This window comes from Rana temporaria, chromosome 3 (genome assembly GCF_905171775.1).
Source record: "Rana temporaria chromosome 3, aRanTem1.1, whole genome shotgun sequence".
NCBI lineage: Eukaryota > Metazoa > Chordata > Amphibia > Anura > Ranidae > Rana > Rana temporaria.
This window is the reverse complement of record NC_053491.1, coordinates 368,128,368-368,145,378: the sequence shown is the minus strand read 5'-3', so window position 1 is coordinate 368,145,378 and position 17,011 is coordinate 368,128,368. Positions and strand designations below refer to the sequence as shown.

The 17,011-nt window shown below is 40.7% G+C and overlaps 1 protein-coding gene across 1 annotated transcript in view; it reads left to right on the top strand.

The window, feature by feature from the left end:
• ETNK1 (ethanolamine kinase 1) overlaps positions 1 to 16,804 on the top strand; it is a 57,693-nt gene extending 40,889 nt beyond the window's left edge. Inside the window, exons 4-8 of the mRNA XM_040345427.1 lie at positions 659 to 801; positions 8,016 to 8,099; positions 8,186 to 8,346; positions 12,214 to 12,287; positions 13,870 to 16,804. Coding sequence (XP_040201361.1) covers positions 659 to 801; positions 8,016 to 8,099; positions 8,186 to 8,346; positions 12,214 to 12,287; positions 13,870 to 13,942 — 535 coding nt within the window. The 3' untranslated portion in view covers positions 13,943 to 16,804. The remainder of the gene's footprint in view (positions 1 to 658; positions 802 to 8,015; positions 8,100 to 8,185; positions 8,347 to 12,213; positions 12,288 to 13,869) is intronic.
• Positions 16,805 to 17,011: the final 207 nt, after the last annotated feature.

The window sequence follows — 17,011 nt, the reverse complement described above, 5'->3', positions numbered from 1 at the left end:
TGGCTCTCCTTAAAATTCCCCCCCCCCCATCCTTAACAGATCTCAGTATAAACGTATCATTTACAAACTTATCACTGTACTCGTAACAATTGCTAGAGCATAGAAAAAGCAGTACACCATTTGCAGAAGCCATACTGCACATAGACTTTCCCAGGTTAATAAAAAGCTTACTAGCATACTCGTGTATCCTCATGACAAATTTCCTTCCGTGTGGACCCCATGAATCCAATATGCTTACTTCTTATTCTTAACAGGGTCTACCCATTCTATAAAGCTCTTACCGTTGGGAACGCATCCTGGCACCCCTTCCCTTTTTTTTTCACTATATCCAATGTAAAGTACATTATTATTTATTTATTTTTTTATATATATATTTTTTTTTCCCCCCCTTCATAGGAACGTGCCCCTAAATATTATCTCTGCTTGCTTCATATTCTCTCCTCATTGTCCTACAACTTACCAAGTAAAATAAATCTGATACCATGAACTGAAGAGGCTTTTTCCTACCCATCCCCTTACTGACCAATACACTGTTCTGTGTTGCAGAACTGGATATCTTTTAATTGCTTGACAAAAATGTAAGCCAAAAGCAGCATGGATTCTCATGAAACTGTGTATTCATCCATATATATTTTTTTTTTTTCCCCTAACATGACAGGTTTGTTCGTGATGTACCAAGCCGGCAGGTCCTGCAGCAGGAAATGGCATGGATGAAAGATGTGCTGTCTAGTTTGGGTTCTCCGGTGGTTCTGTGTCACAATGACCTGCTGTGCAAGAACATAATCTACAATGAAAAGAGAGGTAGGTACTGAGAAACAGTAAGTACATCTCATCAGCTGTCAGATTCTTTAGCTACACTTACACATACCTTTCCTCGTTTCCTTGTTGTTCCTACTTCTGTTTCCTTTGGTAAGTAGGGAAAATTTCCTGCTGTGAATAGTGTGCGATTATTTTAGTATTGGTTTTCTTACCTGAAAGGTCTTTGTGGAGAAGGTTATTCTTCCTATTAATCCATATGTCACGCCTCTGTACTAATGGACCCTCCTAAGCCTTAACCACTCTGACTGATTCTTCTTTTTACCTTTTGTGGACTTTATACATAATGTGCGACTTGTATATTGTGACCTCAGCCAAAATTTCAGCTACGATTTATGCTTAGTTTATATCGCCGCTAGTAGATTGATTGGTTCAAGCCACAAAATGCCACCGATGTACAATCTATGTAAGGTTATGAGCCACATTGGTATCTTTTGTGGTGGGGGTGTTTTTTTTCTTTCTTAGGCATTCTAACCAAACAAGGCTCTGTCTGATGAATTCCTTCATTTTTTTTTTTTTTTTTTTTTTTTTTTTTTATACTGTACTCCATTCATAGAATGTATCTTTTTAATGCTGCTATATACTCCAGGACTTTGGTTTCCTTTTGGCTTCTGAAATATAGCAGCAAAAACTTGGAATGGGAGAAGGTTTTTACTTCCAGAATGGTTCCCGATTCTTGGAGAAGCACTGTAATTTCCAAATTGTTAAGGAATCCCCCCCAGTCTCTGGCAGCTAGCACTCTGGAGAGGAGCCTCATTTTTCACTTGGGGGGGGGGGGGGGGGGGGGGGAGAGATTGTCAGCAGACATGAGAAGTGTTAAAAGATCAGTTGAACTTGCCTACCCAATCGAGTCGATGCCAAGAAAGGTGCACACACGTCAGGGTGGGGTGGTAGGACTGTGCTGTAGCTCTCTATAGCAACACCCATAAATTGGGCTTCAACCTGGGGTAGAGTGGACAGCCAGCGGATACAAAAAAAATGATTTAATTCTGGGCTATTCTGGCAAGACAGTGTCTGATATAACAAATAAACCCTGCCCCACACATTCTTATTGGCCCTTTACCATAGTGCGCAGCTTCACTAGCTAAGAGTCGGCCTGAACAGGAAAAGCTTGGGAGACTGCTGTAGGTAAGTGATCATCTAAGTTCCTGTACTTGATACCTGTAGCAGTTTGTCCTCTTCCTCTTGATGACGGTCTTTAAATGATCTGATTCTGAAACCCAGAACACATGGTGACAGCCAAGGGCTCCAGGTTGCATTACTGGTTTGCCTCCTCCCACCCTCCATGCCGCCAGATGCAACAGTTGGCCTTGCTGAGCAATAAGGAAGTTGTAGAATGTGGTAGTAGGTGTGCTAGGTACAAATCCAGGATGTTGTGGTTGATACCCCCACTAATCTTTTGAGGGTGAGGTCACTAAAGATCATCTGAAGAAGTGAGATGCCCATTTTAATAAATAGGAGCCCTTGTCAGAGGTAAAATTCACCTCCTGTATTCTCTTTAAGAAGGATGTCTTTCTGAGCCTTGCTGGTTAGTATGTATCTAGGGGGAAATTTTATTCACGTTTACTTGTGGCTGCCATGTAGCTAGGTTGTTTACCCTGCATAGGAAAGAATACTGACATTTCTGAGGGTTTATAAGTAATGTAACTCTGTTAATAAGGACATTAGAATTCACCTTTTTAGATGTACAGTTCTCAGTGGCATATCTATTCAAGTGAACCTGTCCCAGGCCTATTGCATCAGCTTTTAGTCACTAAATCACACTATTTTTCTTGATTTTCTTTTTGATTAAAAAAAAAGTAGAATCTGACACTTCTTGTTTAGAATGTTGCCTTTCCAACAGTTTTCAGATCCTTAAAGGGGTGTTCCAGTCATTTTTAATGTTTATTAAAAGTCAGCAGCTATAAAAAGTGTAGCTGCTGGCTTTTAATAAACGTACACTCGCCTGCTCCACGTTCCATTCTAAGTGTGGGCACCCGGCCGTGGCGGCTTTCGGCTTTACGGCCGGGCACCCACTGCGCATGTGCGAGCGGCGATGCGCCATTCGATTCGACAGGCGATCGCCTGGGACCTGTCACGTGTCCCAGGCGATCGCCTACAGGGAGGGGCTGCCAAAAGGCGATTAGACTATTCGCCTTGGCAGCCCCTCGGCGGAAGGAGGAAGTGGGACAGGAAGTCCCACTCCTCCTGAAGCCCCCCCCCCCCCGAAAAAATTAAATGCAAAATGTGGCATGTAAGGGGGCGAGGAGTGGATTAAGCGGAAGTTCCACTTTTGGGTGGAACTCCGATTTAACCCATCTTTCTGGTTTCAGAGTGGCTCCCTGACTTGCAACTTTCTGTGGAGCCCTATCATAACAGTAGGCCATAGCCACACTTTCATTCGCACATGTGATAATGTATAAAACTATCACAGTTCATACAGCACTTGGAGCCTTATGTCTCTCTCAGTAAACATTACTTCAAAGCTAAATATCGATCTGCTGAAACCTGCAAATGCTGTCGGGGCAGTCATCAGAACCAAGCATAAAAGCTATGCTCCTTCTGTGCATCTCGATTTGATGATTTATTTTCCATTCTAAATTAATAACAACCCTTTTCTCAGCCAGTGTTAACAGATGCCACTGCCTGTTATTAGAAAATTTAGTTTAAAAAGAATTTACTGGTGCATAATCTGAGAGATCTGTCCTAATGTTCATCTGTTAGATGCCATCTTGTCATGTACACATCATTGAGAGGTTGAAGCCAGGCTGTCAATCAGAACCTACAAATCCGTTCTTTTGTTTTTCCAGTGATTGACGTACATAACTGCATTCATCAATGGCCAGGGAGAGGGGGAAGAGATGGCGATCATGACATGGTTAATGACTATAAACTTGGCCAAAATGTTCATATTGGTTACATTATGGTTAAGTCTAGTCTACCCTCTGTTTGGGGGGGGGGGGGAGATACATGCGTTTTTTAAAACAACTGATGGAACAGATTACAAAGGGATCATTGTGTTCACTAGCTTGGGGAATAGACAAGTTTTTCTTTAAGAGAACTGAAATCTGTGGTGAATTCTGATCTTCTTAGACATTTCTAGCAGGAGGTATGTTGTCTGTTACAATAAAAGTGTAGGGTCACTATGATGATTAGCATGGCTTGTTTTGTGGGTGGGACCTAATGTGTTACTTTGACAGCTTGCAGACATTGATCAGCCTTGATAGAAAGCACTGTTTATGTAAAAGTAGTTTAAAGGAAGTGTTGTAAGCACTGCACATTATTAGAAGGTGATATTCATTATTACATGTATGTTACAGAATAATTTATATGGCCGCTCCCTGGGTCAGGGCAATAACTCCCTTGGTTTTAAAGTGGAATTTTTTTTTTCTCTATTCGGTGTCGGAGTGTGTGCAGAAATCTTCACATGGGAATAATTGTCTATGCTAGTTATAATATACTAAATGGATATTAAAGTAAAGCACATTTGAGATCCATGACAATGTTCACAAAAATAAAACCTTTTTAAAATATAAAAAAGTAATGATATATTTGATACAATAACATGGTTTCTGGTGTTACAGTGTTAACTTTAGAAAGTGCAGCTTTAATATATTAAATCATGTCAAGATTTTCCAGAAATAATCCTTTAATGAGTAGTACTAGTAGTACTACGGCTTAAGCATGGCAGCAGACCCCTACTACATGTTCCCTGGGTATATTTCAGCCCGGGATCAGTCGCTTCATACAGCACTGACTTTATGACGTTTCGTTGGTCTACCTGCTGTCAAAGGTAAGACATGTGAGTTTATTTCCGCAAATGATTATGAAAAGAGCACCTCTTCTCGGCTGCTGATTAAACCTCATGTATTACTTCAATTTCTTGCTTAGAAACCATTCTGCCCCAATGTCAACATATCAATAATGTACATACATTGAAATATTATATATTTCAATCAGCCTCTTGCAGATGTTGCCGCAGAGTTAGGCGTACAAGCTTATATTATGAGTTTAGCATTGAAGCTTATACACAGATGGTTGGAATACAAAGCTATTAAGTCTTTACTCTGGCATTCACTTGCTTTAGAACTGCAAAACGTCAGTTAAAAGTTGTGTAAAAGAATTCTATGTATCTAAAAACAAAGCTCTGGACACGGCTGAATATGTGGGCAGGTATAGATACCGTATGTGTCCTATTTAGTGATCGGATTCTTCTGGATATTGCCTTGGCAGAGATGTGAGAGTAGCCTACATTTAACCTTTTTGTCACCTTTGTAACTTTTCAGAAAAGTTAAGTGAATCCCCAGACCAATATAGAAATCAACTTTATAGAAGAACAGTCAGTGTATGTTCAATGATCCTAGCCTTATTTTCTTTATCCATATATTAACTGTTGATCCTGCTCAGTTCCTTGGTGTTTCCTGGATTTACACTAAAGGGTTAGCAACTTTTGCCGGCTGCTGCTGAAATTATTGTATGTGGGGAAATGCTGACAACATCTAGTGCTGGCCAGCGTGAATCCTCCTAGCCTCCATATAGATATTCACAGGAGGATAGGGTTCCCATTTTGATGTCAGTTTGTATTTACTCTCCACCCACTGGCCACATAGAAGGTTTCAAGGCTTTGTGGTTACTGCATCAAAAAAGCATGAAATCCCAGTATTTTGCTGCAAAGTAAAAAAAAAAGAAGCAGCATTGCCATCTACTTTAAAGTGACCCAAGTCTCTTCCTTAATAAAGTAAAACTGAAAGTGGCTTGCAAGAGGAGAGGAATATTATCCTCTCTGGCAGCAGTGTGTTGCATCTTCACTCTTTTGCAGAGCTTTTTGTGCCACTGCTATCTATTACTTCTATTTGTGTCAGATAGCGTTTCCTAGGGTCACTTCTAGAAGTGCAGTATAAACAAAGTGGCACATTGTGTTTTTTTTTATTTTTTATTCTGCTACTCTCTCGCTGTACCAATAATATAGAACATTGCATACTTTTGAAGTCCTAAACCATATTTAATGACCTGCTCTGTGAATTCCACTTTAAAACTATTGGGAAGAAGGGGTAAAGATCGAACTTTTAACCGTGAAAGTTTTGTGTTGTGAAATGTGAGTGCCAAATTCTCTTCATCTGCCGCAGATTAGGTTTGCCATTGCCCGCCGCCCTGTGGCGGCGTTCTCCATGCTTCTTAAACGCAGTGACTGGAGGTTTGTCGATCACATGTTCACTCGTGCCTGCCACATGGGAGTGAACGCATCCTGGTAACGGCCTCATCAGTATCTTTTTAGATCTTTTATTTTTTATGTGTTTTTTTTTTTTGTTGTAACCTTCATCTTTAACTCAGCACACAAGTTTTTTTTAGTTTTCTTCAAAAAATGTGTTCAGCTGCACAGCAATATAGTTCTGTCAAATGACAATTCCCCCATGTTGTTTAGGATAATGACTAGGAAACTGTAAATGCATCATCTGTTCTGGGCTGAGCTGTGAATTTTACTATAATAATAATGCCATTTAGAAGAGGCCCAGCAGCCAGACAGAAGTACCAGGATGCACTTGTTGTCATGGGTCTGGCAAAGAGCGTCCTATCCCCCAAGTGTGCCATATCCACTGATGATTCTGCATACATAATTCATTGCACATTCTTGGTGACTGGCAATTTGAGCACCAATGATGTCTTTAATGACTTTTACTGGTTAAAGCAGAGATGCAGTGCCTTAAAGGTATTCATACCCCTTTGACATTTTCCACATTTTGTCATGTTGCAACCAAAAATGTAAATGTATTTTATGTGATAGACCAACACAAAGTGGCACAGAAGTCCCTTTTACAGTTTGTGAGAAGCCATGTTGGGGACACAGCAAACAAGTGGCAGAAGGTGCTCTGGTCAGATGAGACCAAAATTTAACTTTTTGACTTAAAAGCAAAACGCTATGTGTGGCAGAAAACTAACACTGCACATCACCCTGAAACACCACACCCCCCCCCCCCCCCCCCATAAAAGATTGTGGCATCAGCATAATGTTGTGGGGATGTTTTTCTTCAGCAGGGACAGGGAAGCTGAGTTGATGGGAAGATGCATGGAGCCAAATACAGGGCAATCTTAGAAGAAAACCTGTTAGTCTGCAAAAGACTTGTGACTGGGGACAACGACCCTACACATACAGCTAGAGCTACAATGGAATGGTTTAATTCAAAGCATACCAAAAAGATGTGCAGCTGTAATTGCAGTGAATTGACAAATGCATGCCGCGCTTTTCACATATTTGTAAAACATTTAAAAAAACATCATTTTCCTTCCACTTTGCAATTATGTGCCACTGTGTGTTGGTCTATAACATAAAATCCCAGTAAAATATATTTATGTTTTTGGTTGTAACATGTGGAACATTTCAAGGGGTATGCATACTTTTTCCAGACACTGTAACCAAGATCTCTTCACCAGAAGTATGCCAGCAAAGATCTTGACTCTGATCAAGAAATCCTTTGACACTGCAAGTGATGTGTGCACAAGGAACTTCTTCTGGTGTGTTGAGAATTGCATACTAGTATATTATGAATATATTGAGCATATGAAATTATCTAGGGAATATTGATTTGGGTTGTAATACCCCCTCCCCTTATCTTGTTTACACTGCACAGGCAGTTGTCTAAATTTTGGCGGGCATACTCACACTCTACTCAATCCTATGGAAAGTTCATACTCCAGGAGAGTGTAAAGCAGTAAGACTTTGACAAGCGTCTGTGTAGCACTGTCAAGGTACACAATACGTTATCTTGCTGGATTTGGACTGATGAGTATAAGCCTGTCAGGGGGGCAATGGGCATTACAACACTTAATTCTTTGAAATGTCATAAAATAGTATTTTATATTGAATATAATAAGTGAATATTCAAAGATAAAATGTATTGTGTTCTGATTATGTCATTCATGGGTGTTGCTGAACCGTTTATTGGTTTCCATGGCCTGGCAGAATCAGAGGTACAGGGTTTCTTGTGTTCAAGTTGTTTAACTTCTAGTGGACTGCAGTTGTTTCACAAGCGTTTCATAACCTGATATCGAACACTTATTATTTATGGCGCTTGTTAGAATATTTTAGGTTCACAGCCCCCCCCCCCCCCCCCCCCCCCCCAGGGGGTGTAAAATTCACAGTTACAGTTGCAATATGTGTCGTGTACTTTGGGTCTGGGCTTTGTGATGGGGACGTTTTTGTAATGTTCCAATCTCTATTCTAGGTGACGTACAGTTCATTGACTATGAGTATGCTGGATACAATTACCAGGCCTACGATATTGGCAATCACTTCAATGAGTTTGCAGGTAGGAAGAGTTGTTTTGCACGCATCTCATGTTTTCTGTATTTTTTATCATTTGATTTAGTATTGACTCCCCAATCTCATCCGCAGGTGTAAATGAGGTTGATTACAATCTGTACCCAGATCGGTCCTTGCAGCTCCAGTGGTTACGGTCTTATCTAGAGGCCTACAAGGAATGCAAAGGCTTTTCAGGAGATGTTTCTGAGAAAGAAGTGGAGGTTCTCTATGTACAAGTCAATCAGTTTGCTCTGGTAAGTTTTAGCAAATATTGAGGATCTTCAGGTGGCTGCTGCCTTTTTTAAAGTGGTTGTAAACTCACTAACAAAAAAACAAGCAAACTCCAAGACAAAAACATAATGAGCTAGTATGCAAAGCATACTAGCTCATTATGAATAACTTGCCTTAAATCGAAGCCCCCACAGCGGTCCTCGTACACTGCTCTGCCTGGCGACATCGCTCCCGGAGTTACTTCTGGGTATCGCGGGCTCCGGCTTTATGATGGCCCATGCCGGAGCCACCGGTAATGGCTATCGCCGGTAATGGCACACTAGCTGAAGCAATGGCACGAACGTGCCATTGCTTCAGTGCTGATGACGTCAGCACATGCCGATACAGGGGTTATCTTCTAACCTATGCAAGTTTAGGAGCTATCTGGGGTTGCTACAGATAAGCCTTATAGGCTTACCTGTAGTAAAAAGTGGTTGTAAAGGGTTTACAATCACTTTGTCTAATGTAAACTTGGCACTGGATTCCAGCAGCTGGTCAGGTGCCTGTAATGTAACCACAGTGAAGAACACTTTCTGGACTTGACGAGCGAGTTCCTTTCTCTGATTCCTCTCTCTGCTCCATTATAAAGCTAATGACATAAAAAAAACAACAAAAACCTTTCTACCTTCATGACATACCATATTTTTTGACCCAGTGACATCATCATGGGGGTCTCTGTGCTTCTCTATGCAATGCAAGCAGATCAGACTGGTGGGAGGGGTCGTCGGATGCTGTACAACGCTCCTTGCCTCCGTACTACTCTTGGGAGCCTTCAGCCTTGATGCAGTCAGTGGGGTTGTCTCTTGGAAGGAGTTATGCAAATTTCAAGGGGTATGTAGAGGCGCTTGCCAGTTAAAATAAATAAATAACTATAATGCCAAATATCGCACAGCAACGTATGGATATTGATCATTAAATCCAATATATATGTTCCACTCCTTTTTTCCAATACCTTCAAAGCATCTACATTGAGATGTGCAAGGTGGAAATAGTGAGAATGAATAGAATTAAGATAGAGACTAAAAATATTAATTGTTAGTCAATACATTAATAACAATCCAATAATGTCACCAAACAGTGATAACGTGAGTGATAATTTCCATAAGAAAATCCAAAAGCACACAGTGTAACCTCTAGGTGATAAATAGTGTTAAAAAGCAAACATCAATAATTGTGAATAAATACGTTCAAGTAAAAAATATATATATGCATAAAAATATAAAAAAATATTGATAATTTCAAGTTTATATAGTGTTCCAAGTCAATCTCGGCTTTTGATAAAAAGTTCCGAAAAAAGGTGCAAAAAGACTTATAATAAAGTGCGAGTCCAAACTTTTCCAAAAAAGTGCAAATAGTGTTTTAAAGCAAAAGAATAAATAAGTGCTGCAATCCACCGCACGATACTCCAGTGTAGTTGGTGCAGACCCAAACGTGAAGGTAATTCTAGCCTCTCACCTCAGAACAGGTTAAACCAGCCTGTTAGATGTAATTTAAGGATTTCAGCAATGCACACTCTCAATCCAAGGAAGCTATGGGTCACTCCAAAACGTCCAACAAAGGGTTAACTCCAGACCACTTACATGAAAGTAAATGCAAGCTCCATAGTGTAATATGTTCAACAAGATTTTAATAAAACAATTCAACCAATATTACACTCACATTTACCAGGTTGTAAAACAGCATGCAACGAGTGTTGTATACAAGGTAGCAGATCTCCGCTCTCGGCCGCGAGCGGAGATGACGTCACCGTGAAGGAAAGTGCCGTCGGTGACGTCATCTCCGCTCTCGGCCGCGAGCGGAGATCTGCTACCTTGTATACAACACTCGTTGCATGCTGTTTTACAACCTGGTAAATGTGAGTGTAATATTGGTTGAATTGTTTTATTAAAATCTTGTTGAACATATTACACTATGGAGCTTGCATTTACTTTCATGTGAGTGGTCTGGAGTTAACCCTTTGTTGGACGTTTTGGAGTGACCCATAGCTTCCTTGGATTGAGAGTGTGCATTGCTGAAATCCTTAAATTACATCTAACAGGCTGGTTTAACCTGTTCTGAGGTGAGAGGCTAGAATTACCTTCACGTTTGGGTCTGCACCAACTACACTGGAGTATCGTGCGGTGGATTGCAGCACTTATTTATTCATTTGCTTTAAAACACTATTTGCACTTTTTTGGAAAAGTTTGGACTCGCACTTTATTATAAGTCTTTTTGCACCTTTTTTCGGAACTTTTTATCAAAAGCTGAGATTGACTTGGAACACTATATAAACTTGAAATTATCAATATTTTTTTTATATTTTTATGCATATATATATTTTTTACTTGAACGTATTTATTCACAATTATTGATGTTTGCTTTTTAACACTATTTATCACCTAGAGGTTACACTGTGTGCTTTTGGATTTTCTTATGGAAATTATCACTCACGTTATCACTGTTTGGTGACATTATTGGATTGTTATTAATGTATTGACTATCAATTAATATTTTTAGTCTCTATCTTAATTCTATTAATTCTCACTATTTCCACCTTGCACATCTCAATGTAGATGCTTTGAAGGTATTGGAAAAAAGGAGTGGAACATATATATTGGATTTAATGATCAATATCCATACGTTGCTGTGCGATATTTGGCATTATAGTTATTTATTTATTTTAACTGGCAAGCACCTCTACATATGTCTTTTGGTGCGTGAGCACTATTTTGGTAGTGGCTGCTGCTTTTATACATTTTAGCTGTTATTTTATAGATATTTACGGTTAGGTTGGTTTTGCGCTTTAGTTCCCCCCTTACACATGCAAATTTCAAAATGCCTTGATGGGTGGGTGTCAGCCCCCATTCACACCTAGGCGTTTTGTCGCCTGTAGTGTGATGCCGCTGCCGCCCCAAGACGCCAGAGGGATGATTTAACATTGCCCTCTATGGAGATGGTTCACATCTCCACGCCTGCCGCCTGGAAAAAAGTCCCGGACATTTTTTTCAGGCGGCTTTCGTCGTTCGGCATAGGAGATGGGAACCATCTCCATAGGGGGACAATCTAGGGGCACATCTAGGCGGACAATCGCGGCGTTTTGTCGCCGCAAATCGCGGGACAAAACGCCGCCATTTTGTCTGCCTAGATGTGAATGCAGCCTCAGTCTGGAGGAGTGGGATGGTCCAACGCAGGTTTAGTTTGCATGCAGACCACCCACATGTAAAGCTGAGCCTTCACGACTGAAATATAAATTTGATGAATGTAAACGGTGGGCCTGAAACATTTAGACTGTAAACATGTGCAAGACTAAAGGAAAGCCTGGATTTAAGCTTTAGAGTGATTGTAAACCAAGAAATATATATATATATATTTATTATAAATAAATATAATTTCACATCGCATTTCCTCTGAGAAAGGGGATCAGAAGGTATCATGCTAACAAAGGAACAGAGCAGCAGAAAAACACTGGACCTAGGGCTTTGGAATGAGGGGAGAAAAAGCAGCAGTACACTGAGCTTCCCAGTAAATGGTTGTGGAGGGGGGTGCACACCAGAGATTTCATGAGCAGAAAACAAATACAAAGAGGACAATCGGGAATATAAAATGTTGGGGTAACAAACAATAACAGCCAGTTTTACGTTTCGCAAACCTCTCCCAACTGGGTCACAGACCAGAATAAAAGTCTGACCATTTCTAATAATTGGTGTTTAGATAACCTCTCTCCAATTTACAGATGGCAGTGTAATGTGGACTTTTCACATAAGTTCAGTTCTTCTACTATTCAGTATAACCCTATAACATGTAATGCTGGTTAATTGTAATATGTGTAAATTTTGTGAGTTCATGTTTTATATCCTCTTTCTTTTCTAAAGGCCTCGCACTTTTTCTGGGGTCTCTGGGCTTTGATTCAAGCAAAATATTCCAGAATTGACTTTGACTTCCTGGGGTAAGTGATTTCCAACCAATTTCTCCAGTGTTGTGTGTGTGTGTGTGTGTATGTATGTATATATATATATATATATATATATATATATATATATATATATATATATATATATATATATATATATATATAGATATATATATATATATAGATATATATATATCATATCTCGCACACACACTATTTAAATTTTTTTTCCGTAAATTACCCAATATGTGTTTGTACAAGCTTAGCTTAGGATGTGGCAGCTGGTCTTCTCAACCAAACCGTTTACAATGTGTGTAAACCTTTTACTTATGTTAGAAGTTTTGGTAATGAGTACCCACTACTACTACATACGTAGTAATTTCCCTGCTCCCTACCCTCAAACAGCATCCCTTTTAGGTCTTCACTGTTATGGAATGCTGAACTGGTTGTCATTAACCTCTAGTCTAGACCTTGCCTAGGATGGACCAGCCCCCCAGCTGGTCCAATGAGAGTTATTTCATTGGTTAGCTCCCCCACTCCAGAATTGCAGTGGTACACAGGCTGTGCTTCATATTTATCAGTCAAACTCCTATGTATGTATTCAGTTTGTAAGAAACAAAGGGTTTGCACTGTCTTGGGACAGGTCGTCGAACAGTTAAAGGAGAGCTCCAGGATGCACCCATTCTTCTTCTTCCAGTTCCAGCAGTGGAGTCTTGGCATACACTGTGTGACAGCTGATTGGAGGAAAGGCACACACCCCTCTCCACATAGTCAGAGCTGTGCTGTGAATAGGCCAGCTCTCTGCTAAATTATTTGTAGCAGCCACCCTGACACAAATTTTCAGCTGCTTTTATCTCCCGCCTTGGAGAACTTATCAGAAGGTATCATGCTAACAAAGGAACAGAGCAGCAGAAAAACACTGGACCTAGGGCTTTGGAGAGAGAAAAGTAAACACTACAGATATGTGCCTAGGTCAAATTTTGTGAATCGGGTTTACATCCACTGTAAGTACAGTCTTAAACTACTGTAAACACCAACCTGCATGGCTGAGCTCACAAGAAATGTCAGAATGACAGAACCACTAGTGCTTGACTCTGGAAGAAGCCAGGGACAGTGCTGATGCATGGAAAGGGTACATGAAGGTTGGCACTATTCTGGGAACCTAATAATAGTAATATTAAGCTGGAGTTAAACAAAAGTTCCTTATGACCAGCCCCATGTTCCACTATGCAATAGATGAGAACAGATTGCACAGCCCCCCCGCATTGTGGTAAGTGTTGCTGTACTGGGAATGGTTCTATTTATGTGGTGGGAGTGGGTGAATTTCATACTTGCAGAAAACATGTTTATAGAGAACCTTTTCAATAAACACCCACTATACACTGGAATATTAAGGGGGGGGGGGATGTTCTGTGATGTAATAACAATATCATACATTATTGTAAAACGTGTCCAGAGCTGTGTAATTATCAGTAGACCTATTTATAGGTTAATGTAATTATTGTAAACCCACACTACTGCAGTGTGCCAAAGGGGGTAATGACTTTTCTCTCAGGACAGCTTTGTAAGACTTGTTATCCGTTTGAATAATTACACCTGTCTGCTGTTCCTCCTACAGATACGCCATAGTGCGGCTCAGCCAATACTTTAAAATGAAATCGGAAGTGATGGCGTTGACCCTTCCCGAATAACGTGAGAAGAGAAAGCAGAGAGCGTTCATTAAGCTACACATGACATGGCACTTCGAGGACTCTCCTGGGACCAGTCTGTTGTCCTGGACCTTGCTCCACATTCTTCTATTGCCTTTTTAGACAAAGCCTTTAATATCAGATTTAACTTGTAAGAAAACAACCCAGAGGCTTTTTATTTAATATTTTTATGTATGTTATTTATAGTGTTGATTCCAATTGGTCTTCAGATCGTTGTGTATCGTTTACGTCTAACCAAACCCCCCCCCCCTTTTTTTTTTTTTTTTTTTTTTTTTTTTTCTTTCTTTTTTCTTCTCTCACAGTGCTGATGTCAGAATCGTACTTTCTGATAACATTTGTCTGTGGTGCATCACATGTGCTCTCTCCCCCTCACTGGATACTGTTTTTGGGGTGGTCTGGCCTCCCTGCGTACTCACTACATGAAACTTCAATGTGAATCTGCGCTAATGATGCTCGATGGTACATTTTGTCCTGGTAACTGGAAGTATTCAGTACCTCGTAGCTTCTATGAGCCAGCAGAAGATGATAGTGTTCTATACTTGGCACCAGTGGGCATGGCTGATATGATTCGGCCACTGTATCGCTGTTCAATTTTTAGACGCACTTTAGAGATGGAAGTGCCCACAAGGACGTACGTGGTCTGTCTGTGAAAAAGCACCTTTTTACGGTGTACCTAATACATTCAAAAGTCTCTATTTTGTGTCTGATCTGCTCTGCCCCCCTCCTTCCACCTTGTAGCATATAGATGGTAATTGAGGGTGGGCCCGAGTTTCTAAATTGCCTTGAAATGTATATATGTAATATAGTCGCAGGGAACCTAGTGAGATGCTATTATAATTGATTTGTTCTTGGATGTAATTGCTATGAATTGTATGAGCTTTGTTGTATCATGTCCTTTTTATCTGCTGTCCTGTGTGGCATTTTATGGTGATTGTTTTCTCACTTGTCTTTCTACATCTTGGGAGCAAATGTTTAATGCTGATCGAGTGCACAGACTAGACCAAAAATGTCCATGCTGAATCGCACACAAGTTCTACTGTATGGCCGAAAGTCTGTGTACCCCTTACCATCACACCTATGAGTGTGTTGGACATTCCACTCAAAGGTCATTGATATGTGGTTGCCCCCGTTTGTGGATGTAACCGCCCCCACCCTTCTGAGAAAGCTTTCCCCTCAGGTTTTGGAGTGCCTGTTGGAATTTGTGCCCATCTGTGAGGTCAGGTACTGATGTTGAAAGAGAAAAATCTGTCTCGCAGTCGGTCTTCCAACTCATGTAAAGGTGTTTGTTAGGATTGAGGTCAGGGTTCTGTGCAGGCCACTCCAGTTCTTCCCCCCCCCCCCCCCACCAAACTGGTCAAACCATGTTTTATGGAGCTGGCTTTGTGCACAGGGTCATTATAATGCTGGAAGAGAATGAGTCCTTCCCCAAACTGTTATTACAGGTATTCATATAGTGCTCTCAAGGAGCTTAAAATAGAAGGTCCCTATCTCATTTACAAAAGAAGGGCCAGTTTAGACAGGAGCCAAATAACCTACCAGTATGTCTTTGGAGAGTGTGAGGAAATTGCCAAGCACAGGGAGAACATGAAAACTACACGCAGGTGTTGTCCTAGCCAGGGTTTGAACTAAAGACCCCCCCCCCAGTGCTGCAAGGCAGAACTGCTATGCTACTGTGCTGCCCACCTGATACCACAAAGGTTGGAAATGCACAATTGTCTTTGTATGCTGTAGTATTCGCAGTACTCGTAACTGGAAACACCGGCACTCATTAAGGTAGGTTCACATACTTTTGGCTATATAGTGTGTTTCAGTGCCCTTATTTCAGGGTGTGTGTGTGTGGCTACTGTGTGAGTCTCGTATTGTCTGACACCGGGAAGCTGGAACCTCGGTCCTCCCCACCATCACTCGGTGTGCGGCACGTGTATGTGCGTTTTTTATTGTACCGTAGACAGAATCCAAACACTGCTAAATAAGCGGCATTGCACTGGGCCAATTTTTTTATTTCTTTTTGCATTAATATGGCTGACAGGCTTGTAGCTCTTTGACTTACAGGATTGGGAAATTTGTGCAAATAAAACTCCCAGCATTCCCAGCCAGCATCTAGGATCTATTGGTCCTCTGCAGCCTCCCAGTCCTGGCTTCATTGAAGCAAATTTGTGTTTTCCGGTGTCACCGCTGATGAAATTTTCTTTAGTGAGAAATGTTTTGCTTTGTTGTAATGGGCTATCTGATAGGAGCTACCTCCCTAACTTCTCAAAATCTGTTTACTTATTGTTAGGGTGTCATTGCCTTTTTTTTCCCTTTCACTAACGTTATTTTGAAAACTGTAAATAAGAAATTTGTTTGTTTTTCTGAAGAGGTGTGCTTTGTACAATAATGGGCCATTGGGGCCCGCTCTGTAAAGAGGACCTGTGTAAAGCATATTGTTCTGGCACATGTAGCATATTGTACATACACAGCCAGTGTAAATGACCTTTGTAAATTTTAGAATGGATTGTACACCATCGGGTCTGCTTTGTATAAGCCGCTGTGGTGATGCCAGATTCTACCTGGCCCCCTCCATAGCCCGTTTCCTGCAAACTTGTTGTTGAATTGTCAGATTATATGTTATGTTGTCAGTACTTACCAAGGAGCCTCGTCTTAACCAAAAGATTTCATGAAATCGGATCATTTTTACTGATGAAAGCACTTTACTTATTGTTCTACGCTCGGCAATAAGTGACAGAAATTCTCCTAACGTGGCTGTGTGACGGTGACGCTTGGGAGGGTGAAAAAAACAGAACTGTGAAATCTATCTACACCTGTACATTTCTCTGACTGATCCGAAATAAAGAGAGAACTCTATTCCTTAGTGTCTGTGTGATGAATACTCCTAACATTTCCAGCAAAACCTCTACTGTTTATGGAATTTAAAGCTGAACTCCAGGCAAACCTCTACATAGAAAGATGAAATGGGTATATGAGGGCTGTTTTACCTACCAAAAGATTTTGTATATCTGTCTTTCCAGTCCTGAGAATTACACAGCTCTGCCGTATAGCTCTGTCTGGCGG